General features: G+C 50.4%; 1 protein-coding gene across 1 annotated transcript in view; it reads left to right on the forward strand.

Annotated features, from left to right (window-relative positions):
* COL13A1 (collagen type XIII alpha 1 chain) overlaps positions 1 to 27,003 on the forward strand; it is an 89,878-nt gene extending 62,875 nt beyond the window's left edge. Inside the window, exons 29-38 of the mRNA XM_060406855.1 lie at positions 3,081 to 3,122; positions 4,090 to 4,116; positions 5,039 to 5,119; positions 9,046 to 9,081; positions 11,205 to 11,258; positions 12,550 to 12,603; positions 14,791 to 14,826; positions 20,766 to 20,852; positions 24,822 to 24,860; positions 26,554 to 27,003. Coding sequence (XP_060262838.1) covers positions 3,081 to 3,122; positions 4,090 to 4,116; positions 5,039 to 5,119; positions 9,046 to 9,081; positions 11,205 to 11,258; positions 12,550 to 12,603; positions 14,791 to 14,826; positions 20,766 to 20,852; positions 24,822 to 24,860; positions 26,554 to 26,556 — 459 coding nt within the window. The 3' untranslated portion in view covers positions 26,557 to 27,003. The remainder of the gene's footprint in view (positions 1 to 3,080; positions 3,123 to 4,089; positions 4,117 to 5,038; positions 5,120 to 9,045; positions 9,082 to 11,204; positions 11,259 to 12,549; positions 12,604 to 14,790; positions 14,827 to 20,765; positions 20,853 to 24,821; positions 24,861 to 26,553) is intronic.
* The last annotated feature ends 205 nt before the right edge of the window (positions 27,004 to 27,208 follow it).

The following is a 27,208-nucleotide window of genomic DNA, read 5'->3' on the forward strand; positions in this document are numbered from 1 at the left end:
ATGTCACCAAGCCCCGTCAGCATTTAGTAACCCAGACTTGATTATAGAACACGTGTGTTATTTATTTGGATAGCCTCCTAAGGAAATGCTCTGAAATTCAGGAAACACATAATATGCAAAAATGTTCCTTCCAGATGTATTTAAAGTACAAATTGGAAACAGCCTGCATTTCTAACAAGGAGGAAATGATTAAATAACTTACCACAACAATACTAATGGTAATAATAGTCCCCATGTTGGAGAGTTTTTCTTATGCCAAGCCCTGCTCCAAGCTCTGACTAGTAGGAAATCATTTTTATTCCATTCAGTGAAAGAGCTGAATATATATATATATTTTATCATCATAAGTATAGATACACATTCAAATACATTTTATGTATCAAAAGAGTGTAGAAAAAATGAAGCAAAATATTAGCATTACTCAGATATTTATGCATTTTCTTTCTTTCAATTCTCTTTTTCAATTAATTTATTTTTTAACTGAAAGATAATTGCTTTACAGAATTTTGTTGTTTACTGTCAAACCTCAACATGAATCAGCCATAGGTATACATTCTCTTTAATTTACTATGTTAATGAATTTGTATTCCTTTAAAAATGTTAACATTTTAAATGATCACATAATAAAATTGACTTTTCAGGTCCATGAATTTTAATATATGCATGATTTGTGTAAACTCTACTCCCATCAGGATATATGATTTACTTGTTTATACTAAGAGAAAAAAAGTAGTAAACATTTTTTTTAAGAAGGTAGAGTTTGCAAAGATTGCATTCCCTACAAGGTGACTATAGTATCGTGAAGCTAAAAACTCCACATGGCCAGGGGACAACAGGAGTTCCCTGTCTGCCAAGTTCAGGGGCTTCCTTTGTGGTCACCTGGCAGAGGGTCCCCGTGCTGGCCACACTCCAGGGGATTCTGTCCCTGGAAAGGCGAGGTATCCAAGGAGAGTCCAGAAGCTGAAGTGGGGGGACCCACTCAGAAAAGGGCGGGCAGGTCTCCTCCCAGACCATGGACAATGGATGTCCATCTTCACCAGAGACAGAATCTGCCCGTCACAGCATCCTCCTCTGAGAGGAAGACCTCCCAGGGTTCCTTCATCTTCACTCTCCAGTCCAGATCTCTTCTACTTTAACCTACCTTCAAAGGAAATAGAGACCCATATTCCCCCTCCTGTCTGTTACCAACCTGGGGAGCTTGAGGAATATTCTTGAGAAGCATCTCAGTCTCCTTCCATTCCAGATAACCAATCTCTTGTTTCTTTAAGCTAAAGGTCTCAAACTCAAATGCCAGCCAGGACCAAGCATGAAACAAATGACTGCAAAAGGTCTGGGTTCAAAAAAATAGAGAGGGACTTCCCTGGTGGTGTAGTGGCTAAGACTCTGCACTTGCAGTGTGGGGGCCACAGGGGTACTCCCTAGTCAGGGAGACCCCGCATGCTGCGTGGTACAGCCAAAAAAAAGCTTTAGCAAAAAACAATAAGGAGTGGTGAGGACTAGGGTAAACCGAAGGACTGAAGCCCCACCCAGTGGGGAAAGCTCTTCTTGAGCTTCAGGTAATTGTTGCCAGGCAAGAACAAGAACAGGTTCAGCAGTACGTGAACCGTGAACTTCCAGATGTTCAAGCTGGTTTTAGAAAAGGCAGAGGAACCAGAGATCAAATTGCCAACATCTGCTAGATTATTGAAAAGGCAAGAAAGTTCCAGAAAAACATCTATTTCTGCTTTATTGACTATGCCAAAGCCTTTGACTGCATGGATCACCACAAACTATGGAAAATTCTGAAAGAGATGGGAATACCAGACCACCTGACCTGCCTCTTGAGAAATCTGTATTGCAGGGCAGGATGCAACAGTTAGAACTGGACATGAAACAACAGACTGATTCCAAATAAGGAAAGAAGTACGTCAAGGCTGTATGATGTCACCCTGCTTATTTGACTTAGATGCAGAGTACATCATGAGAAATGCTGGGCTGGAAGAAACACAAGCTGGAATCAATGTTGCCGGGAAAAATATCAATAACCTCAGATACGCAGATGACACCACCCTTATGGCAGAAAGCGAAGAAGAACTAAAGAGCCTCTTGACGAAAGTGAAAGAGGAGAGTGAAAAAGTTCGCTTAAAGCTCAGCATTCAGAAAACTAAGATCATGGCATCTGGTCCCATCACTTCATGACAGATAGATGGGGAGACAGTGAAAATAGTAGCTGGCTTTATTTTGGGGGCTCCAAAATCACTGCAGGTGATGACTGCAGCCATGAAATTAAAAGATGCTTACTTCTCAGAAGAAAAGTTATGACCAACCTAGCTTATTAAAAAGCAGAGACATTACTTTGTCAAAAAAAGGTCCGTCTAGTCAAGGCTATGGTTTTTCCAGTGGTCATGTATGGATGTGAGAGTTGGATTATAAAGGAAGCTGAGCACCAAAGAATTGATGCTTTTGAACTGTGGTGTTGGAGAAGACTCTTGAGAGTCCCTTGGACTGCAAGGAGATCCAACCAGCCAATCCTAAAGGAGATCAGTCCTGAATATTCATTGGGAGGACAGATGCTAAAGCTGAAACTCCAATACTTTGGCCACCTGATGCGAAGAACTGACTCATTGGAAAAAAAACCTGATGCTGGGAAAGATTGAAAGCGGGAGGAGAAGGGGATGGCAGAGGATGAGATGGCTGGATGGCATCACTGACTCAATGGACATGAGTTTGAGTAAACTTCGGGAGTTGGTGATGGACAGGGAGGCCTGGCATGCTGCAGTCCATGGGGTAGCAAAGAATTGGACATGACTGAGTGACTGAACTAAACTGAACTGAAGAACAAGAGCCTGGGGCTGCCAGATTTTCTGGTTTTTCAGAAACATCTAGAAGAATAGACATTTTGAGGCATTAGGGTTTTTTCCAACATTGTGTAGGGAAATGAGTTTAGGAGTTTCTGGCCTGTTCTAAGCCTTCGTTTGGGAGGCCGTGTGCTGGTAGTTCTGTCTTCCCCCTTGTGACTCCAGCCGGACCCCAGACTATGGCAAAGGCAGGGCCACTGAGAGTATAACAGGGTGAGCTAATCATTTCCCTTTGGCTTCCAGGTTCCTGGGCCACCAGGGCCAGAGGGGCCTCCTGGACCTCCGGTAAGTTTAGAGGGCTTTTCTGTGTTTTAGTCCACTGTGACTAGGCCTAATGTCCCCTCTCCATGGCAGTCACTGGGCTTAGCCTCAGCCTTAGGTCAGCTATCATCTATTTCCACAGAGGGATTTTCACATCCACGTGCCCCCTCCATGCTCCTCTTCCCTCCCACCTTAAACAGGCATCATCTCTGTGACACCAAGGAGCCTGAGCATTGCCTGCTTTCCTGGAAAGAGCTGACGGGCTTGACAGCCCTGAGGTCTGGTCACGGGGTCTGGTCCTTCCTCGCAAAAGTCAGAGTCACTCCGTTCCTTTGCTATCAGACTTCTGTTCTTCTCCTTCTATTCTGACTAACCAGCCAGCAGGATTAAAATAGAAAGTGACCCATTTAAAACGGGACTCCACTAGGTTGGCCCTTTCATAGTTACAGATGATAAGGCACCTTTAAAGGGACCCCTCTGAATTATACCTAGAGGATCCCTAACCTCCCCCTGGATCAATAGATGCTGGTCCCTGCCTCTGTGGGGTTCACAGTCCCCATGAGGATGGGTCACCCCATTGCCACTGGTACAAGTAGTAGCAGTAGCAATAATGGCAGTCACCAACATTCATTTAAACTTACGATGTGCCTGATACTATGCTAAGCACTTTGTACATATCAATTTATTTCACTTTTGCTGGATTCCCTCTGAATCTTCCTTTCATGACACTGAGTATTCTCTCATGAGTCAGCTGTGGGGGCCACAGAGCGATTCTCAGTTAGTACCTGGCTGGGGAAGCCTGGCTCAGGCCTCACTCCAGAAAGCCCCAGCAGACCCCTTTTAGCATTTCCTTCTATCTCCCCGAGGTGGGGATCCCAGGCCAGGCTCTATACCCTAAGTCCTTGCCCTTCTGCAGTCCAGCTTGTGGACAATGAGATTGACTTAACCAGAAATGCAGTTCTGAGGTGCCTTGTTTTGATTCCAAATGCAGGGGCTCCAAGGCGTTCCCGGACCAAAGGTAAGATGAGGTCACCTGGCAGGTGCTGGGCGAGGGGGTGGAGGAAGGAGCCCTGTCGGTGAAGACAGGGAAGCGAGAAAGTGCTTCAGAGGCAGGCCAGCTGACCCCTCCCCTAGACGGACTTATGTGACACTTCAGCCAGTGGAGTAGAATTAGGACAGAATAAAGTCCTGCGGTCCCATTAACATCCATCACTGATGCTGGACAGGCTTTGGATTTAGAATGTTCCCATCCGTCGATTGACCCTACAGAGTGACAGGTTAGATTCTTAGCAAATGATGAGATCCTTTTTCCATGTAACCTACCCCAGACCCTTCACTCACCCTGAAGTATAGGTGGGAGACAGAGGGCGGCAGAGCATAGGACCCCTTCCTGGAACCAAGCCCACTGGACTCTGGCCTGGGATTCTCCCAACGCCCTCCCCCCACATCTCAAATGGATACAAGAGGCTGCAAGCTGCTGGTATGGGGAAGCCTGTGTCTCCTGCACTGACATTCTTCGGGGGACAGTTTCTTTCCCTGATTAGTTTGGGAGACTCAGGGATCCAGTGGCGGCATTTCAGGCATTTGCCAGCCAGGATCCCCAGCATCCCAGTTTCTCTGCTAGGCAAATGGTCATCTATGCCAATGCCTGACCTGGAACTGATGTGGGTTTGTCTTCTCTCTTGCCATCCCCTTTCCCTTTGGGCACCTCAAAGTTACTACAGAGACACAAGGGACTCTACATGAGTGAAGCCAGGCTAAGAATTCAGTGATTTCTGGAGTCCCCAGCCAGCCACCCCTGGATTAGCCACCTCCACCTCCTCCCTCCTCTGTCTGCCCTGCTCCCCACCACCCACCCCTGTCTCCAGGACCCCAGAATGCAAGGGTGAGTTGTCTGGGCCATGCTCTTCTGTGATCTCGCCCATCTCCCTTCCCTGCAGGGGGAAGCGGGACTAGACGGAGCAAAAGGAGAAAAAGGCGTCCAGGGAGAAAAAGGAGACCGAGGTCCTCTGGGATTACCCGTAAGTATCGCGGACCCTGCACACTGGTATGAGGAGCCCAGCCTGGTGGTTTTGAAGAGGTGCTGAGCAGGGCCCCTGGAAAGACCACTGGAAAACTCAAGGTTCAAAAGTTGTGAGCATCCCAGAGCTCCGTGGGGTTTTGCTTTCCCACCTGGACTAGACCGTGGGCTCGAATTCTCTTGCTGAGGGCCTCCTCTGGGCTGGGCCTGGCCTAGGTTCTGGAGGAATGTGGATTTGAATAAGATAAGTCCCCACCACCACCCCAAGGAGTATCCAGCTGGAGAACCAGAGGGAGCCCAAGAACAGCCTTATTGTACTCAGTCCCAATTGTGCTCATTTGAGGCAATAAAAGCAATAAAAATAAAAATCTCCCTCTACTGGGGCCGAGCTTAGAGGACTTGAGGGCACTGGGACAATGGAGTGTCCCTCCATCTCTCTCCTACTTTCCCAGGCAGACTCCAGGAGAGCCCCTGCTCTCTGCTCTTAAGCACTGGCCACAGCAAAAAGCTTGTAAAAAGTCAGATCCTCCTGTCCCAGCAGGCTAAGGCCACTCACGGCTCGGTTCCCTGAGATCTCTAATCTCAGCTAAAGGTCCCAGGTCAGGGCGGGGGCTGCTTGGCAGGCCTCTGCATCTCCAGATGTGGGGCCTGGGCTCAGTGAATTCCTGTGTCCCGAGCTCCAGTGGGAACCCCACTGGCCTGGTCACTGCCTCACCTGTCTCCAGGGAAGCACATGTCACCACCCTCCCCAGAGACCTGGGCTCCACCCTCCCTCACTCCCCAGTGAGGTTGGCACACTTTGTTTGTTTTTCAAGATCTGGAAGGAAACTTTGGGATTCCCTGTAATCATTGTATTAATGGGCCCAGAAAAAAAAGCGAGTCACTAGAATTCACAGATGAAGTCAATGGCCCAGCTGGGCCAGAAGCTGAGCCTCTACTGAGGCCACAGCCTTGCAAAGAGTGATTTTCCCAGCTACTGGGGCTTCTTCTCTCCCAAGCACAAGGCCAGCTCCCACTCCAGGAAACCATAAAAAAGCAGGGGAACGATAGGAAGCCCAGTTGCCCCAGCTTGGCAGGGCTAGAAGCTCTGGTTAAGGTAATCACAGCAACCAAACAGCAAGAGCAAAAGGTATGATTACACCTCATTACTGCATCAAATGTGGGAATATTTAAGGAGCTGATTTTGCCTGACAGACTACAGTAACTGATGACTTTAGCAGATACTTTTCCCGTGTCTTAAGCTGTGTCCAGAATGATTAAGTGCTTTTTACTATTAGAGAGACTTCCAGTCCCCCACTCAACCACAAACCTCTCCTTGCTCACTTTCATGGCCCCAACGACCCTAGTAAACATTGGGGAATTCAGCCAGGGGTTGACATGAAGACCAAACAGGTAATATAAACAGAGAAAGCGCCAGACGGAAGACAAAGGAGCCAACTGTCCTTAATTTTTCAGCTTTTGATAGAGACAAGGGGACGGAGAAGTACTTTTGCTGGCTTAGGAAAACAACAGAGCAAACAATATTCATAAAAGACAGTTAACATGGACTTCAAAGGGACAGTAAGGAGTAGTGGGGACTATGGTTCCTGGAGACCGTGTGTCTCTTCTCAAAAGGCCCAGTCCCTGCTCAGTTCAGCTGACTTGCCTTAGGGGAGTGACGGTCCAGTATTTCTGCATACTCTTAACTTTTCTAAGGAAGCTAGACATCTGGCATTTGATGGAATATCTCATTTTCTAATATTAAGTCAAAATTATTTGCAATACTACAACCCATATAGAATATGTTAGAGGTCCACATACGGCTCCAAAACATCCAGTTCATGCTGTCTGCTCCAGACCGCTCAAGATAACTCGGTATTAATCCTGCATAGATGGATTTCCCTGGTCTTACAGTGGGTAAGAATCCGCCTGCCAGTGCAAGGGACACAGGTTCAATCCCTGGTCTCAGAAGCTTCCACATGCTTTGGAGCATGCACCGCAACTATTGAGCCTGTGCTCCAGAGCTTGGGAACAGCAACTGCTGAGCCCACGTGCTTCGACTACTGAAGCTGTGAGCCTAGAGCCCGTGCTCTGCCACGAGAAGCCACCACAACGAGAAGCACAGGCACCATGTTCTTCATTCTATATAATGAAGAACAACCCCAGCTCACCACAACTGGAGAAAGCTCACATGCAGCAAAAAATAAATAAATAAATTATGTATGTGTGTATATATATATATATATACTGCCTAGACAAAGTATATGGATGCTTAGCTCAAGTTCTATTTTTAGGCTTCACCTAAGTGTTTTAGTTGATACAGCAGCAACCTGTTTCCAGGCACATCCTACTGAGTTCTTCCTATTTACCCTGCAGAAGAGATTCTCCATGCAGGCTGTACACTGGACTCACCTGGAGTTTTCAAGTGTGCTATTCCCCAGGACTTCCTTTTGGAGACTCTGTTTGAATTGGGTTGGGGTGGACCCAGGCATCTGTGTTATTTAACATCATCCCCAGGAGATTCTGACATGGTAGCTGGGATTGAGAACCGCAACTTTCTAGGCCATAAGCAAGATCAGTCCCAGGATTATGTGGTCCTAGGACTGAGAAGCAAGGCCCTGTGAAAAAGTGAAAGTGTTAGTTGCTTAGTCATGTCCACTTTTTGCAACCCCATGGACTGTAGCCTACCAGGCTCTTCTGTCCATGGAATGCTTCAGGCAAGAATGCTGGAGTGGGTAGCCATTCCTTTCTCCAGGGGATCTTCCCAACCCAGGGTTTGAACCCAGTCTCCTACTCTGCAGGCAGATTCTTTACCATCTGAGCCACCAGGGAAGCTCCCTGACTGAGAAGCAAGGCCCTGAAGGATCCTACTACCTGATATCCTTCCCCCAGGATGAAACAGCTCCCTTCCCCCCTCTTCCCCGGGGGTATTCCCCCACCTTTAAAATCCTGAGGCCTAGGCTCATTTCTGAGGCTCAGCTGGAAGCCACTTTCAAGAACTCGGTCTTCACCAGCCTCGAGTGTCCTAGCTACTTCTCCCTGGCTGCCACATTCAGCTCTCCTAGGTGGGCTGACGGAGCAGCATCATAGCCCAGCACAGGAGCAGGAGCTCTAATTCCCACTGTACTGTCACTGGATGCTGCCTAGTGAGTTGGTCTTAATAGCATCCTCCCTGCCAGCCGGTTTAATTCCAAGGGGCAAATAGCCGTAGACCTCTGTCCTAGGAGCAGTCAGCTGCTCCTAAAGCCTTTTTCTACAAAAGAGGCCCTGTCTGGGATAACATGAATGGATTGCGTTTGTGTTGAGCTTTGCCAACTGTAAAGTGCCAGAGAAATGTCAGGCAGCATTAGTATCATCATTCAAGGCCCAACTCCTCCCACCTAGCTGAAGCTGAAGTAGGCCAGCATGTACTGATGTTGTGATCCAATGCTGAGCCTCCTGGGGTCCCCTAGTGTGGACTCACATCAGCAGGTATGCAGAGGAGGCTGGGGAGACCATCCTTACCTGGGCCCCGCCTGCCATGTCTTCCCCAAGTAAGACTGGTCGTAGAAGGATGCACTCGCTCTGGTTCAGACACCTCTCCATGAATGTACTTTCTGTATCTCTTTCCCTGGAATGCTGCAACCTCTTGGGAGAGAGGTTTCTGAGAGAGGATGGAAGGAGAGAGGGGAGCAGGGGGCACAGAGGATTGGGGTGGCCGTTGGCACTGCTCTCCATCCAGCTTGCTCAGCAGTGGCCACACTGCACTCAGTGTTTCCATGGTCTTGTTGGTTTCCATGTGAATCCATTACCTGTCCTCCCAAGCTTATTTCTCCCATTTGGTTTGATGACCAGCATTTATGTCTGTCCAGAGTCACTGCTTCACTCACCTCTCCCCTCCCTGGCCCCTTTTTCTCCCTCCCGTTCCTCCCTTCCCTGTCTTCTGGTCAAACTGTTCCCTTTGTCCAGGGAGCTTCAGGTTTGGACGGCAGGCCTGGGCCACCGGTGAGTCTCACTTCTCCGTTACCCCTCCACCCACCCCAACCCACCCCACCCCACCCCACTCCTGGCCTATAAGCCCTTTCATCTGTCCTGCTGTGGCCTCCTGTTTTGTTTTCTTTTGTTTTGTTTATTTTTTCAGTAAATCATGGCTTATCCCACCACCGACACCAAAAAGCGCCACCTGTGCTCAGTTCACAAGTGCTTATTCAGGCCTCTTGACCAAAGACAATAGGCCTTCATCTTCATTTCCCTGTTCATAGTATGCACACAGGGTCCTCAAATCTGAGTTTCAAGACCACTGGATGTTGGGTGGGAGGCTGCTCCAGTAGCAAAGACTCTGTTCCTAAAGGAAAGCTGAGTTCAGCCTGGGACTCAAGCCCTAGGGGTTTGGGCCACGACTCAACCCCACCAAACACAACTGTGTCTGTATGTGCCCGTCGTGCTGTGTTGTCGTCCTCCTGTGACCTCTGTCCATCTCCTGTCTGCCCACAAGGGCTTTCTAGTCCTGTGCAGCCACCAGTCTGGCACGTATGTGGGTGAGGCCAGCACTGATGGGCGAGGGCGGGTGGGGCATAGATGAGCACACAGGCAAGTCCAGGCTGAGTGTTCTGAGAGCCTCTGACACCCACTCCTTTCTCCACATCTGCCTCACACCACAGTCCCTTTCTCTCTATCCTCCTTGCACCCAGCACACCTTTCCCAGGTGGCCAGTCTGAGCTAGAGGGATTATCTGTGGCTGAAATCAGAGAAACCGTGACTTCCTCTCAACTACTTATTCATATTGGACAGAGGGGAGCAGTGCTATGTATACATTTATATCTTCTGTCCCCTTTGAACCCATCAAATCAATAACAGAAAGTTAAAGGAAAATGTTTACGGGAAGAGTGATCCTATCTTGCCAATACTAACATTTATTGGGCACTTCCTAGGTGTCAGGCCCAGAACCAAACGCATGCCACATTTTCATCCATTCTAACCTGGCAGCAGCCTGGGAGGCAGACACTCCTGTTCTCATTCCCATTTTACAGGTGGGAAAATGGACCCTTAGGGAAACCAAGAAACTTCTCCAATATCACAGTTTATAGGCCTTCGAGGGAGGAGTTGAAGCTGACCAGTGGACTTCAGAGTGCTATTCTGACACTCTGTCACAGATGTCCACAGCTTTCCCTCCTCCCTCAAAGGGGCCACCGCAAACATCTCATGTCTCTTTTTTCCACGTAAAGTAAATCAGTCTTTGCCCGCTTGCTCCCGCCCCACCTGTCACAGCTACATCCCAGTGCCACCGGGAACCGCCCATAGGCCCAGGCCCAGTCCTCATGTCCTGAACGAGAAATATAATCACTGAGGCTGAGCAATAGGAAGCTCTGAATTATAGGTTTCGCCTGGCAGCACTGTAAATCAGGAACCTGGAGAAGATGTTTAATTATACCCTAGCAAGCCCCACTCTGTTTCTAAGCAACACGGCTCTGATCACTCCCACTGCCCTGTGAGGCTGCAACCCCAATTCTGGGGCACAGAGGGCACACCTCCATGGCAGGCCAGCATCAGCAGACATCCACTAATCTACTCTCCAATCCAGCCTGTCCCTCAGGGCCTGGGATGGGGACAGAAGGCCCAGCCAGAGGCTGAAGGCCAGGGCCCGCAGTGGGGGCGGGGTGGGGGTGGACGATGGCTGAATGACCCTCCCACGCCTGCCTCTGTGTGTGTGTCTGCATCGGTCTCTGTGGCATGAAGACCCTCCCGCTGCATGTGGAGCTGCGTCAGCAAAGGCGTGCCAGCCCCCAGCCTCCCTACCCCTGGGATGGTGTCAACTCCCTCCCGAGCGCTTCTGGGAGCCAACTAAGCAACTGTTCTCCTGCCGTTTTCAGCCTTGGCAAGCTTGGCTGTGAAGCGAAAGGGTTTCCTTCCTCAAATCTGGCTCTGAGGCAGTGGGGAGAGCTTTCTCCTCGAGGCCCCCAAAACCAAACAGGAACGCGGCCCAGTCCAATGACCACCCTGCACGAGCCGGGCCTCGCCAACCCTGAAAACCGGGCCTCTGGACCTTGCTCGTCTCCAGGCACCGGGCGGGGATTCCAGGCTCCCCTCAGCATCAGGGCCCTCACCTCTGCGTCTTCTCACCTCCCCAGGGTACTCCAGGACCAATCGGAGTTCCAGGCCCAGCAGGACCAAAGGGAGAGAGGGTGAGTGCCCAGCAAGGTAGACCAGAGGCCCCTCTGCCCCTCCTCTGCCTCAGGCCCTCAGTCCTGGTTCCTGAGACCCATAGGGCCACCGCATCAGCCCAGCTGTCTCAGCCCCCATCTGTTCCTCCTAGACCCAGCCAGCGCCTCGTGCACGTCTTCTCTGATGATCCTCCCAGCCTGTGGGGGTGCAGCAGGCCTGGGGTGCTCATTTGTTTTCTGACCGTGCCACTCAGCTTGTGGGTTCTTAGTTCCTCAACCAGGGATCGAATCCATGCCCTCTACAGTAGAAGCTCTGAGTCCTAACTACTGCCCCTGCCAGGGAGGCCCCGGGGTGCTCATTTCATAACTAAGAGTGGACAGAGACGTGGAGAGCTTCCTCCCCTCAGTTTCTAGTCATGTGGCCTTGGTCACAGGTGACTGCCGAGGCCCCAGACCCTGCTGTCACCAGCCATGCCTGAACTCTGCAGCGACTTAGGGAAGCAGCACGGAACATAGTGCCAGGTGGTGTTAGAAATCCTGGGGATATCAAGAAGCCAGGAGACCTGTGCGTCAGACCGGCTCTCGTGGGTCACTCTCCCCCAGCCAGTGTGGTGCAGGGGTTGGGGGAGGAAAGCTCCCTACACCAGCTCCTCCCAACCGGGCCTGGTTTCCACACTCTCAGGGCCTGGCATCACTGGAGGGCTGGCACGGGCACTGGACCTCTGAGTGGGCATCTGCTGGGCTCTCCACCTGTAAGAGCCCACCCTGCTGACTCTGCCCACGGGAGAGGCTTTGTCTCTTTAGTTCTCAGACCACACAACTGGGGGAGGGTGGGGTGGGGGAGGGAGCTTCTGGAAAGACATGTGGACTTCCCCGAGCTCTGCAGCCACTTGGAGAACCAGGGTGGCTGCTCTAAGGGGTGACACCTGCAGCTTCAGAGAGAAATCAGAGCTCTCTTTCTCTCTGCATTGCCCCCCTCCTTCTCGCTCCCTGTCCCCCTTGTCCACGCCCATTTCCTGTTCCTTGCCCTCCTCCCCTGCTTGTCCCTGTGGCCAGCCAGTACACCCGCCCCAACAAACACACGGTCCCCAGAGGCCAGGATCTGTGGAAGAAGAGTGAGAGGAGCTCCCAAGCCCCCTCCTCAGGGCACATAGTCCATGCAGTCACCCCACCCTCCACCCAGCCCTTACTTCCTGGGAGGCTCTTTGAAGAGACTGGAGAGCTTGCCCAGGTTTCGTATGAAAACAGAAAATGCTTTCGGAAGGTTGTTACCATGTCAGGGAAGGCTCATGTGTTCTTTCTCTGGTTTCAGGGCAGCAAAGGTGACCCTGGGATGACAGGACCAACAGGAGCAGCTGGGCTTCCTGTAAGTCTCGTGGGATCAGAGGCTCCACCTGCCCGGATCCCCCACCACAGAAGCGCTGTCAAAACAGAATGCCCAGGGCCTGGAGCAAAAACTCTAGGGCCAAGCAAGGAGAATTCTCATCTCTGTGACAGATGAAGCAGCCAACTGCCACTAGCCCATTCTCTAGAACTCCCCTGCTGGGCTCTGCTCCAGGCAAACCCGGGGCCCATGGCCCCTGATAGGGAACCAGGTCCTCAGCAGTGTGGACCATCTGGCACACATGGCTGAGCCCCTTCCCTGAAGGCCTCTGTGTTTGATGCAGTGAGGGTCTCACAGGTGACAGTGCCATGGACCCTGCCCTCACGGAGGGACAGAGCCACGTCCAGATCATGAGACACAGGGAGACGTCTCCCAAGACAGGCAGCTTCCCAGGGGGCTGGCTTCCCATTTGCAATGGACTTCTCCTTGCTGGGTTATAAAAGTCGGCTGCCTGCGAGGGACAGGACATTGGTTTCCCACCCACTTGAAGGTTGTACACTAATTGGGCTCTATGCTCGGCAGTGCCTGGCACCTCCAGCCAGTCTTTGCTTTACATCCCTCTCCAGTGGAAGACAAGTGGGAAAAGAGTTGAAAGCAGCCTTGTAGAGAGGTTTAGTCACAGAAGCATCATTTGCAATAGCTAAAACTGTGAAGCAACCAAAGTGTCTGCAGATGCATGAATGAATAATCAAAACGTGGGATACATGCGCAATAGCGTATTTTCCAGTCTTAGGAAGGAAACTCTGACATTCTACACTACAGTGAACCTTGGGGACATGTAAGTGAGATGAGCCAGTCACAGGAAGACAAATACTGTATGACTTCACTTGTATGAGGCATTTATAGTAGTCAAAACCATAGTGTCAGAAAGTAGAACGCTAAGTGAAAGGTGGAATGAGTAGTTACTGTCTAATGATATAGAGTTTTAGTTTTGCAAGGTAAAAAGGGTTTTGAAGATGGAAAGTAGTGGTAGTTACACAAAAATATGAGTGTACTTCATACCACTGAACTGAATGCTGGGAAATGGTTAAGAAGGTAAATTTTGTGCTGTGTGCTAAGTCACTTCAGTCATGTCCAACTCTGTGCGACCCCATGGACTGTAGTGCACCAGGCTCCTCTGTCCATGGGATTCTCCAGGCATGAATACTGGAGTGGGCTACCATGCCCTCCTCCAGGGGATCTTCCTGACCCAGGGATTGAACCCACATCTCTTATGTCTCCTGCATTGAAAGCCAGGTTCTTTAACAGTAGCGCCATAGTTTACCACAATAAAGAAAATTGAAGGAAAAAATAATCAAGATAAAAAGAGCAACTTGCGCCTTGAAAAGAGGGGCTCAGGAGTTTTGGAGTCATTTTTCTAGCAAGAGGCAGGTGGGATCTAGGAACTCAAATCTGGTCGGTACTCTGACAACCCAGAGGGATGGGATGGGATGGGGTAGGAGGTGGGAGGGGGATTCAAGAGGGAGGGGACATATAGATACTTATGGCTGATTCATATTAATGGATGGCAGAAACCAATACAATTATTGTAAAGCAATTATCCTCCAATTAAAAAAGAAGAAGAGGCAGGCGGGAAAGCCATGCGAACACCTGCCTATCCAGGAGTGGTCTTTGCTCCTGTCTAGAAGAACCCGACCCCAGGCCAGGGTGTTGGCTGCAGAGTGAGAAACCAGAACTGCGTCTGACTTTACCCATAACTCGTTATCCGTCTCTAGGTCCAGTTCCTTGAGCAGGTGTTCTCCTTTGTACCCCTTCTGTAAAATGGGCTCATGAAACCTGTCTCTGATGAATTAGGCACCAGTAAAGAGCTTTATTGGAGAAGGCAATGGCACCCCACTCCAGTACTCTTGCCTGGAAAATCCCATGGACAGAGGAGCCTGGTGGGCTGCAGTCCATGGGGTCGTGAAGAGTCGGACACAACTGAGCGACTTCACTTTCACTTTTCACTTTCATGCATTGGAGAAGGAAATGGCAACCCACTCCAGTGTTCTCGCCTAGAGAATCCCAGGGATGGGGGAGCCTGGTGGGCTGCCGTCTATGGGGTCGCACAGAGTCGGACACGACTGAAGCAACTTAGCAGCAAAGAGCTTTATGAGCCTGGAAGGAAGGACTGTGTGGCCATCCTGTGTTTTCTCCTGAATGTGTCTTTGCTTCTCTGATTTATTGCAGGGTTTACATGGACCACCCGGGGACAAAGGAAACCGGGTCAGTCTGAGTCCTCACACCTGGGCTCTGATCACTAACGTCCTCGTGGCGAGGTGGAATGACCAACCAGGGATTTCTGACTCGATGTGGGAACACAGCTTTTCCTGATGAATCGTTCCAAATTAAAAGACTTTCTAGTGAGGGGCTTAATCCGTGGCACTCAGGGAGCCTAGGGACCCAATCCTGGAATTGTAGCACGTATTTTTCCACGAGGAAAGGGGAGGCTGAGTCCCAGGGCGACCATCAGATTAGCATCGCCATCCAGTGACAGGGGTCACAAGCCCAGCTCTCTCTAGGCTGCCCTGATAATGGGCCCTAAACGAGATTTTTACATCCATCATTGCCGAGTCCTAGTCTTTTGACACTTAGTTTTACCAGGCATCCCAGGTCACTGGTGAGAGAGAAAATAAATCCCAGCTCCAAGAACAAGCAGACAGCGGTTGTACACAGGCAAGCCTTTCAGAAGGATCCCAGCCATTGTTTCTCTTGGAAAGAGTCAGCAGGACTATGGCATGACTCATGGCTTCCAAGGACCCTGCTCCTCCTTTAGTTTCTGCCATCTTCACCAGGACACAGTCCTGAGTGTCCACGGCACCCACGGCCACCTCGCGGCCACATGGCACACTGGTGCCCAGCAGCAATCATCTCACAAGATCTGACCAAGGGCTGGCCTTTGGCTTCCTTTCTAGAACGTCTTGTTGGCTGCCTCGTCACAGTGGTTCTCAATGGGGTGCACGTCCCCTAGAAGGCCAAGAGCAACTTCTAGTGGGAATAATATTCAAGGATCTTAGAGGCAGAAAAAGAGTGGGAAGAACAGAAGGGGAAACATGCTCCAAACTATAATAACACGTTCTGAGTCCCCACGAGAGTTAGACACAGAGCAGGGGACTTGCAGAAGCCCGGCCTTCTGGCTGATCTTTGAGCACTGATAACAGAGCGTTTGTGAATGGAGCATGCCAGAATCTGTACATTTAAATCCGGCATCAGCACCAGTCTCTTCCATCTAAGATGGCTTTACTCAACAGTTCCATATCCCTAAAGTTTCCTTTCTGGCAGCTGGTCAGAAGCAATCCATTTATCCCATATATTCTATGATCAGGCAAGGAAAGGCAAAGCTACCCCTCTCAGACTGTCCATGAAAAGCCCATTGTTGCCTCACTGTTGCTTGTGGAGGTGGAGATGTTCAAAGCCCCTCACGCCCACTGGCTATGGAAGGGGTCTCCTAAACTTTGCCTCACATCACACCTGGGGTACCCCATCAGAGAGGCTCGGAATAAACCACTGGAATAAACAGACCCACTTCTAGAAATAAGCCAGCCACTTAAGGCGGCCTGGAAAGCCCATCTCTGACACTGGCATCCAAGAGTTCAGGCCACTGAAATAATTGATCATTCCACCTCTCAGTTGGCATACTAACTTCCTTTCTAATTTATTTCTGGAATGTTCTGGTTTTCTTTGTTATGTTCAGTTAATACTTGTTAAGCCTCTTTCTTAAGACTTTTTCAGTTGGCTTGAGGCACTGGGCCATTGGAAGGCTACAAAACCAATCCTTGCAGTGGTGGTGACTGTGTTGCTCTAGAGGCAGAAGCAAGGCAAGAAAATGCCCTTGTCAGGACTTCCCTGGGAGTCCAGTGGTTAAAACTCTGCCCTTCCAATGCAGGGAGCTCGAGTCGGGGAGCTAAGATCCCACACACTGTGCAGTGCAGCCGATAAATAAATAAAATTTTTCAATACCCTTGTCACAGATGGAGAGAAGGTGGGAGGCTAGTGGCTCTGATGCTTAAAGAACCGAGGTCATTGAATGAGCCACTGAGGCCCCATGATTCAGTGGGAAAATATTTCTTCTCCAGTTCCTATTCTAAGGTTTTATATACTTCTCCCCTGTCCCACATATAAATTAGCAATATATCACTTAGTAAAAATCAAGTCCAGAAAACAGGCAAGTTATATGGACCTTCCTTGGAGTGCCTCATAAAAAACCAGTAGACTTCTTCCAAAGGGCAGGTTTCCAAATCAAGAGCCAGATAATTCTTCCATCCGAGAGATCTGACTCTCAGGATGCCAGAATGTCCTAGAAGTGTACCCCCTACAGCTCATCTCCTCTTTCAGACCTCTTTATACCACTGGCCCTAATGGGGCTTTTGGGGGGAGAGATGAGGGTTTGGTGATAAAAGACTCCAAAATGAAGAAAGGTCCAAGCAGAGTCAGCTCTGTGACATGACCTGGAAACTCAGGTATGGCACCTGGAAACTCAGAATGCTGACACTTTGATCCAGGTTTTGGCCAGAAGTGCTTAGGTGATGTTCAGGTTGGAAGTTTCATTACTGTTCGTGGAGGTGAAGCTGGAGATGTTCAAAGTCCTTCATCCCCACTGGCTATGGAAGGGGACTCCCAAACTTAGCCTCACATCACACCTGGGGCACTCCATCAGAGAGGCTCGCATGGGGGCCCCAGGTCTGTTATCCTATCTCCGAGTGACCCAAGACACAGCCTTAAGACTATGCTACTCCGAGTCCCACCAGAGAGTGGTCTTGGGGCCTCCTTTCTGCTCATGGAAGGAGGACGGTCCTCATAGTGGTGGGCAAGGCCCAGAGGCCAAGACAGGCAGTTTTCTTAGGGGACACACATGCCAGGGGAAAGAGTCTGTCCTTGTCCCTAGGGGTATTCTCCTTGTCCCTTAACAGCTCTGTGAATTTAGCCACTTTTAGGATGAAAAAATTCATCACAGGGTAAAGGGTAGTGTGAATTTGGCAATCAGGGCATCAGGAAAATTGGGTTTCACTGCGCAGCTTCCTGCAAACCAGCCAACTGAAAGGTCTGGGAGCATTCATGCAGCTTCTGTCACTCTCCGAGAGGTGCCATCTGCAGTGTGTGTGTATGTGTGTGTGTGTGTGCATGCTTGCATGTGTGGGCACGTGCGTTTTTGCGTCTTGCTTTCCCAGGTCCCCTTGCCTCCTTCCTCTCCCCCATCTGCTCTCTCTCGGCCTGGGCCTGCTTCTTCCTCCCTTTACTCCCTGAATATTTCTCCCTCTCGATAGGTTCACCCATTAGAATAATCCCATAGCCTCATCCTTTCCCTTCCAGTCCTCCAGCTTCAGTTTATTTCCTCTAAAAGCAGTGTTGTTCATTTTTTAAGAACGCCCTGCCACTTGATTCTGCCTGCCTGCCTCCCACACCAATTTGACACCCCTCTGCACCAGGGCCCTTTTCATGTCCTCTTTGGGGAAAGGGAGAAGCGAGGATATAGGTGAAGTTACGACTCTGATGTCTTCAAGGGGCACCCAATAAGGCCACTTCCTGTGCCCTTAGAACCTGACAGCCCAGAGTGCAAGTTTCCCATCCTGAAGGGACCTCGGCTAACCCTCTTCCCCCACAGGCCCATCATCAGGACCTGCAGAGCCCCACTCCTGGGAGCATTGCTCAGCCTCTGAACTTAAGGAACTGTGCTCACTTTTGTGCTGGCCTCACCCAGAGTATAAGGGGCACCTTCCTGAGGAAGGGTCCCACGGGGCTTCCTCATCCCAATAGCAAGTGGTTTCGCTTGTCCACTGTCTGCAGGTTAACGGTCCCGTGATTTCCTCATTGGTGGGCCTATCTTAGAGCCAATGCCATGGCCCCTAAGATGCATAGACACAGTGCCTCTTAAACACGCTCAGTAGGCATCTGCATTTTAGAAAACTCACTCAGAAGGATGCGTTGGCAGTTGCAGGTAACCTCTGAAATCAAGAAATGGGGGTAATTTTCAAAGGCCTGGAGAAACGTCTTAAGTATTCTTATCCATTGCCTCCCTCTAAGGAACCCTGTAGCCTTCCACTGCTGGAACGCAGTAGACAGGAGGCCCAGCCTCTCGGCAGCCTTGGCTCCTACGGTGGCTGACGAGAAGTGGCGACTGTTACTGCTCTTATTATGAAGCTGCGGTCATGACTGAGCACACACTAGAGGCCAGTGCACGCATGTGGGCTAAGTCGCCTCAGTCGTGTCTGACTCTTTGCAACCCCATGGACTGTAGTCTGCCACGCCACGCTCCTCTGTCCCTGGGATTCTCCAGGAAAGAATACTGGAGCGGGTTGCCATTTCCTCCTCCAGGGGAACTTCCCGACCCAGGGGTCAAGCCTGCGTCTCTTACGGCTCCTGCATTGGCAGGCAACTGCTTTATCACTATGATGGTTTAGTCGCTAAGTCGTGTCCAACTCTTGGATTCTTGCGACCCCATTGACTGTAGCCTGCCAGGCTCCTCTGTCTATGGGCTTCTCTAGGCAAGATTACGGGAGCCGGTTGCCATTTCCTTCTCCAGGGGAATCTTCCCGACCCAGGGATCGAACCTGCGTGTCCTGCATTGCAGGCAGATTCTTTACCAACTGAGCTATGAGAGAAGCCCTTTATCCCTATATGCCAGTATTAAGCACTGCTGCTGCTGCTGCTGCTAAGTCGCTTCAGTCGTGTCTGACTCTGTGCAACCCCATAGACGGCAGCCCACCAGGCTCCCCCGTCCCTGGGATTCTCCAAGCAAGAACATTGGAGTGGGTTGCCATTTCCTTCTCCAATGCATGAAAATGAAAAGTGAAAGTGAAGTCGCTCAGTCGTGTCCAACTTTTAGCGACCTCATGGACTACAGCCTATCAGGCTCCTCCACCCATGGGATTTTCCAGGCAAGAGTACTGGAGTGGGGTGCCATTGCCTTTTCCGGTATTAAGCACTAAATGTGCACAAAGACCTTGCAACAATGCTCTGAGGGCGGTGTTATTATCCCCACTTTACAGATGAAGAAACTGAGGCTCGGAGAGGTTAAGTAAGCTCCCAAAGTCTCGTGGCTGATAAGAGGCAAATCTCATTCAGCTGCAAGCCTTCTCTCTGACCATTAGGCTACCCACCCCGAGACACACAGTGGAAGCCCCCAAGCCTGAGACAACCGGCCTTCAATAAAGGAGAGTTCCAAGGAGACTTCCCAGGGGCATGCTTGGTCCCTTATAAAGAAATCCAACATATTAAACCCCAACTCAATTTCATTACACAGAATTTCCCACAGCCCTTCTTTAAATGGAGAGTGACCTTGACATATGTAAAATAGAGTTCAATTTAGAAAGATGATGTTTACTGAAGCTTTTCAGAAACAAATGAATGCCTTGAGTCAACATATCCGTATACAAGTAGCTGCCCATGACCTCAGGCCAGGATGGGCCAGAGAACGGGAGGACCCAGCTGAGAACCCAGACACACAACATACACACATGCACTTGCACACACACGTGAGAGCACACACTCATGCATGCACACACCGTGTACACACACACGAGCTCGTGGACAACCATGTGTGCCGCACATGCCTGCATGCCAGGTTCACACACACACACACACGCACACACAACCAGGGCTCTGAACAAAATCACCCTGCCTCCTAAGAGAATGTCAAAGGGATGGACTCAACTGGGACACAAGCTGTTAGGGCAGACCCTTTTTTTCTAATATGAGTGATCTATGATGATCTTTTATTTATTTACTTTTGGCTGTGTAGCACATTGGATCTTAGTTCCCTGACCAGGAATCGAACCCACACCCCTTGCATTGGAAGATGGGAGTCTTAACCACTTGACTCCAGGGAAGTCCCAGACCCCTTAAAAAATGAACCCTCAAAGAGAAGGAAATGGGTCCCCCTGTCCATTATATAGATGCATTCCGGGCTCAGAATTAGTATCATCCATCTGCACTTCCTCCCACCTCTGGCTCTCAGCCCTACTGACCCACACGCACACCTGCCTTAGCCAAATACTCAGGTTCTTTGTGGGGTGGGGTGGACACTGATCCCTAATCCTGTTGAGGAGACTATCCTAATTGAGAGAATCTATTTCCCCCCTTTTTTTTTCTGTCTCTAACCTTAACACATGAATGATCCTAAAGTTTTGATGTTTTTTTTTTTTCTTGGACTAAACCATTGTTTACAGGGGGAGAGGGGGAAGAAAGGCTCTAGAGGGCCTAAGGGGGATAAGGGAGACCAAGGAGCGCCTGGATTAGATGCCCCCTGTCCATTGGTATGTTTCCATCTATCACTTGGTTTTTCTGTTTTTTCCTGGAGGTTTGCAAGCTGGAAACAAAGAAGGCAAATAAACTAAGATGAAAACCGAATGACTCCATTGCCACTACCAAAACCGGTCTGCTCATGTGGCCGATGAAATTCTGCCTGCTGTTGGTGTTGCCTTAAAACCACAGCTGCAAGCAATTCCCGCTAAATCCCTTCCCTTTGAAGATGCTGAACAATTGATGTGTGGAAATGGAGACACCACAAGGAAAGGGATTTGGGAGCAGGCCTCGGCGCTTAGCTCCGGGATGGCTTTGGAAGCCAGGGTAGCATTTGTGAACCACCCCCATTTGCCTTCTTTGTTTTGGGGCCACCTCAGTGGCCAGCAGTTCAAGTCATCTGAATTCCCACTTGGTCAGGATGCAGGACACCAGGGCTAGCATCTCCTGAGGGTCATCTTTGCCCCAAATGGGGCAGAACGAGGCCAGAGAGGGGCTTTTATATACAGCTTCTCAATGCCCACCAGCCATCCAGCCCAAACCTGCAAAACTGCAGACCAAGGTCAGTAGACAGACACCCCCAGGAAGCCTTCCCAAACCAGCCAATGAGGAATGATTCATGGCACATCTGCTGGGCTTCTCAAGTGTCCCTCATCCCGTTGGAAGGTCCTGAAATTATGATGCATTAAGTTGAAGCTCGTGTGTGCTGACGCCAAGTGCGTCTCTAAATAGAGAGGGGTCTGGATGGACACGTCACCAAGCTCAACGTTCCTGGAGCCAGAGAGAGCAGAGAGGCTGAATTGGGAAGGCAGGAATCAACTGGGGTTTGAGGTTTACCTGTAGATGCCCTAAGGGTCCTGCATCCTGGCCAAGATAAGACTGGGCCTCTCCACGCCACAGTCGGAGCTGGCCACCCTTGACCGAAATAATCATCGTGGTTGGTTTTGTGAACAGGGACACCGAGGTTTTAAAGGAGAGAAAGGGGAGCCGGGGTTACCAGGGCTGGACGGACTGGATGCCCCGTGCCCATTGGTATGGCATCGCCCTCCCTCGCCTGCACGGCCAGTATGGGCTTCCCCACGTGTGCGGTTTGTGCCTGTGTGCTTCTCCAGCTGCCCTCCACACCCCTGCTCCCTCCACCTGGCCTCCGCTTCCCCCCTCCTCACTCTGTAGACACCAAGGGTCACCCTGCCTTGGCTGGCCCTCAGGGGCTCCTGCACGTCCCCCTCTTGCATGCAAAGACGGCCAGGAGGCTTCTTTTTTCTTCCTCTTGCAGCAGCTTCAAAAGCCCATCACCTTCATGTGAGCTGGTCCTGCCCATCCAGTGCCAGCTTTAGCTGCATCAGGCCCTCCTTTCAGAGCTGCTTCTAGGCAAACCTGCCACTGGAAAGGAAGCCAGGGAAACGGAGTCTCTGCATTAGCTCTCAGGACTGTGACTTATCTGCCTTCACACACTGCAGTTAGTTGGATGAACATTTGCATGAGATGCCCAAGTTGGCCCCACGTCCCTCTCCACTCCAGCATCTCACTATTTAGCAGAGGACAGATAAACACAGGGCAGAATGAGGAGTTCTAGAACCAAAGTTAGAGGAGGGGGTACTCTGCCTGACCTTCCAGCACAGATCTGGGATCACTGTCCAGGTGACACCCCAGTACCAAAGGATGGTCCAAAATCAGGATTCTCGATCCTAGAGGGCTCATCCTTTTTAGCTGGAATCCCAGAAGATGCTGCAAGACCCTCCCTCTGTTTCCTCTTTTTTTTTCCACATCTTTCAGTGGTTTGCCACCAAAAAGTCTAAAAGAACATGGAAGGGTTGAGAATGTGGTTAAGGAAGGGAAGGGAGGAGACAGGGAGGAAGTGAGACATTGGGGACCCACTCCCAAGCATAAGACCTGCCTAAGTGGCTACAGTTCTGGTTCCCCAGGGCCCAGTCTCTCTCCAGGCAGGGACCTTCTAGGCTTCTACAGCGATCCTTTCAGTGCACCAGGGGGGAAGAAGAAGATGGCCCTTCACTCCACGGCAGTTTGCTCACAAGCTTCCTGCCCCCCTAAATTTCCCGAGGAGGTTTGGAGCTCATGGAGCTATTTTCACACCAGTAATTGTCAGATGAGAATTCCCAGCCTCACATTCCCACTCCAGGGTCACACAGGAATTATCTTGGGACAGAGGAGAAAAGGCTATAAGAAAAGATGCTGTGTGACCCTGACAGGTGATCACAGAGCCCCTTGAAGGGACTTTCAGGGACCAGGAGAGGCAGATTAAGCTGACAGAGTGGCTGCTTCCTGTCCCCTGCCCAGTCTCCTGAATCCTCAGCATGCAGCATGCAGCTCACAGGCACCTTTCTCAGCCATGGGATCTCCCACGCCCTCCACGGCACCTCCACTGATCATTAGCCAGTCATCCCTTCTGCCACAGCCTTTCCCAGGATCCCGAAATCTGAGTTCTGCCGGCTGCAGCCCTGGCTCCTCACCCTGCTCTTCACCCACACACTGCCACTGCACCCCCTCCCAGCCTGCCCAGCCCTCCTCTGTCCCCCCTGCCACCGTCCACGTGCCAATGGGAAGCCGCTGTGGCCCGCGGAGGCTCCTGTCCCTTCCAGAGTCCATGGGAAGTGTCGCACTGTGGCGGGCTGGGAAACGGGACCCAGGTCTTCATGGAACCCTGGGATATACCGCCTTCCCCTGCAGAACCTCCCCAACCCAGAAGGGATGGTGAAAGTCACCTTGACTTGACCTTTAATGCAAACTGGCAATTTCTCCAATAACATGTCATTTGTCTATTAATTTTGCTGTGGAAGTTTACATACCTTCCCTTTCTTGTTTTGCGTTGTTGCTGTTTGCCGTCTCCTGCATTGTGTTACGGTGGGCGTGGGGCAGTGGGCGGCGGGGGCAGGGGTGTGGGAGAAGCGCCGCTGTTGATCAGGATTTTTAGTACAAGGTAACTAGACTTCTTCAGCATCCGTGCAGGGCCAGCTGTCTGCTGGGCTCCAGGTGAGCAGTTTCCACGCCTGTCGTGGGTGGATGAGTAGGTTCAGGCATAGGGGGCTCCCATTCCAGCCCCTCGGGGGCTGACCACTTGCTCGGGTCTCCTGAAACCCTGTGTGCATCTCCGTCTCTGCCCTGGAACCTGGAGTTCTAGAACCTGGGCTGCAGTTCTAAAAGACTCAGACTGAGAACCAGATCGCTGCCCTGGTTCAACCTCATCCTCCCTGCCTGCTCCTCAGGGGTTTCTAGTTTATCCCAGGGCGCACCAGAGCAGCCAGGACAGCCGGGCAGAGGAGACTCAGGATGTCCTGAGGCTTCAGGTACTCCGTGCGTGCACCAGCAGAGGGGACAAGTGGCACCTGGTGGGTTCTCATCCTACCACTGCTCATCCCCCCAAGTCCCCAGAGATAGCTAAGGCTGTGCCGGGAGCCCCGCCTCCTTGCTGAAGGCACCTCGGCCCCATGTTGAAAGCCTGTGAAATCAACCCTCCTCCTCCTTATAGATAAACAGATGGGAGCTGCCTGGATGTCCGCCCCAAGCTGCTAAGGAAGAGAGAGAGATCAGAGAATGAGAGAGTGGGGGCTTTGTTCCATAGAGCCGCACCTTCCCCAGGTTTTATAGAGGAGGAAACTGAAGCCTCCAGCTGCTGAGTGGCTCGCCCACGGGCACCGCATACCCAGTACAGCCAGAGAGGAGACCAGCAGGCCTCTGGACTGTCCTCTCCCCCACGCTCAGGTCGCCTCTGCTCACGGGCCCACAGGCCCATCTCAGCTTTGAACTGTCACTACATGTGAGCTCGGCCTGCAAGCAGACAGGCGGGCTTGCTTCCTGCCTCCTTCTGAGGCTAGGCCGTGGGGTAGAGAAGAGAAACAGACAATATCAGGTGGGCCGCACCCTGATCAGCTGACACGGTGTTCGTGGCCCTTGTTCCCCTTATCCTGCTGCTTGTTGGGCCGTCCCGGTGAGTCTGAGCCGTCTGCCTTTCTTCCTCACTGCAGGGTGAAGATGGCTTGCCAGTCCAGGGCTGCTGGAACAAGGTAAGCTTTCCTGGGGTTCCAGGGCCTCAGGGAAGAGTTGTACGTGGGCTCCATTTTCTGCCATGGGATAAAGCATGCACGATTTCCATTCCAGGCCTTCCTGCAGATAAGGCAGCAAGACCTGGGTCCAAAAATGAACAGTCCTAAAAGCAGGGATAGTCCCAGAAAGGAACAGTCCCAAAAGCAGGGTGCCCATTAAACATTCCACTCACTGCATGCACTTGAGAACATTAAAAAATGGTTTTTAAGGCATCAGCAAACCCAGAGTATAGAATTTCCATGTAGCCAGACAGATGACATCTTTATGCTTTGTGAGGTTAATTTATACCATACTTCTTCTACAAGGAGTTCTAAACCATGTTTCAAAATCAGTTATTATTAGCTAGTCTCATAGTGTTCATAAGAGGCCATTTAAGCCATATGATGACGTTTATCCAGATGTAGGAAATCTCAGTTGCTTTAAGTATAAAGTCATATGGATTCTATACCTCCTCACAGAGACCTGCCAGCTCATCATTCAACCCTTCCCCTTGAACTTAAATAGTCAGAGTTTCATGCTTCTGCACATTGAGACCTGCCCACCCTCTCTTGGAGTCCCACAGTTCCTACCAACAGGCAGGTTTCATTTGTTCATACCTGCCTTTGGCATTTGCCATCATTAAAGCCACCTGACACCACAGGGCTGTGCCCTCAACATAGTCACCCGACTCATCCAGGGCCCCCAATGTGCAAGGCTCCCCTGCATGACTGGGGCCATTGGTTTCCTAAGCCAGAAACCCAACTTGGTCTTGGAAAAGGCAGTCCCACCTATGGCCTCCCTTCACCTTCCTCCTGTTCAGTGACTTTCCACCAGCCCTCCACCACCACTGTCTCAAGATCTTGGTTCATTCTCATTAAAGAGCTGGAGACCCTTACCTGTCCAAGAGTCTGTGCTTAACTAATCCAGTCCCGCCCCGTGACAGCACTCACGCTTACAGTGAGATGAATCCACTCCTCTGGCTAGACACCCACCATCTCATTAGCTCACAAGAATCCGTAAAAGCAGTGAAACCACCAAGACGCCAGGCTGTAGGTTGAGCATCTACTCACCCAGGTACCTAAAACACCCCACAGCCAGAGAGAGAGGAAAAGCTCTGCTTTCAAGGGAGATGCCTCCCCAGGAATCTGTCTGTCACTTCATCCTCTTGGTTAATTCCCCTAGACCTCGTTAAAGCTCCAAGAAGCAGGAAAAAGGTGTGTCCCCTAAGAAAAAGATTTTCTTCTTCAGGGTTGCTGTGGATGGTTAAGAGATAGAAATGACTGAGCTCAGCAGGGGAAGAAGAGCCACTCTCGAGAGGCACAATGTCTGGGAGAAGCAAGAAGCAGCTAGAGAGCCTGATTGGCTGTTGATTCACATCATAAATTCATTCTGGGAAGACTGGGTAATTCAACAGCCAGGCCTCCAAAGGCTGCATAAAGAGAAAGTGCCCTCTAGTGACCAATAAGGGGAATGACTGGAAAGAAAAAGTATTAAATAATTTCCCACCCTCAGGATGCTGACAGTCAGCCCCAGGGTCTTGGAGGAGGGGGTTCCTGGCTCCGCCAGGTCCCCTACCCAAAGCTCTCCTATCCAACCCAGACCTACCTCACTTCCCACAAGGGAAATGAACACTCACAGACACTAACCCCATGTTGTTTTGTGTTTGTTTTGCAGTGATGCCTCTAACCTGGGATTGGCCTGTGTGTGTGTTTGTACATAGAATATTTATTTTTATACAGTTTTCACTTTTTGAAAATGCCTGAAGTATGATGCATCTTACAGATTTTTTAAAAAAGGAAAACCTGCATATTTTGTACAGAAAATACCAACCTCTTCCCTTTTGTTTACAAGATGTTTTGCATACGTCTAAGACTCTAATACACTTTTCATCTGTGAGTTCGGCTGTACGTTTGCATGACATTTGTGCACACTTATTAAGTATTAAAGCTTAATAAATTATTGTGCTCCAGTGCCAAAAGGGGCCAACCAGCACTCAGGGGCTGGCTGGTTTGTGTGTGACTTCACAGATACAAGAAGGTCCATGGTGTTTGCTAAGCTAGGTGTGTCTCAGAATATTTTAAATGCTTATGGATTTTCACTATTAAAAAAAGTGAAACATGGAAATTCTTGATCCTGATTCATCCCTAAATCAATTACATTCTTTTCTTGTTAAATCAGGAACTCCCAGAAGCAGGGGTCCTCAAAAATATAATGGTTTGAGGACTTCCCTGGTGGCCCAGGGGTTAACACTCTGCACTTCCACTGCAGGGCACAAGGGTTTGATCCCTAGTCCAAAAAGTTCTACATGTCTTGCAGTATGGCCAAAAAA

This window comes from Ovis aries, chromosome 25 (genome assembly GCF_016772045.2).
Source record: "Ovis aries strain OAR_USU_Benz2616 breed Rambouillet chromosome 25, ARS-UI_Ramb_v3.0, whole genome shotgun sequence".
Classification (NCBI taxonomy): domain Eukaryota; kingdom Metazoa; phylum Chordata; class Mammalia; order Artiodactyla; family Bovidae; genus Ovis; species Ovis aries.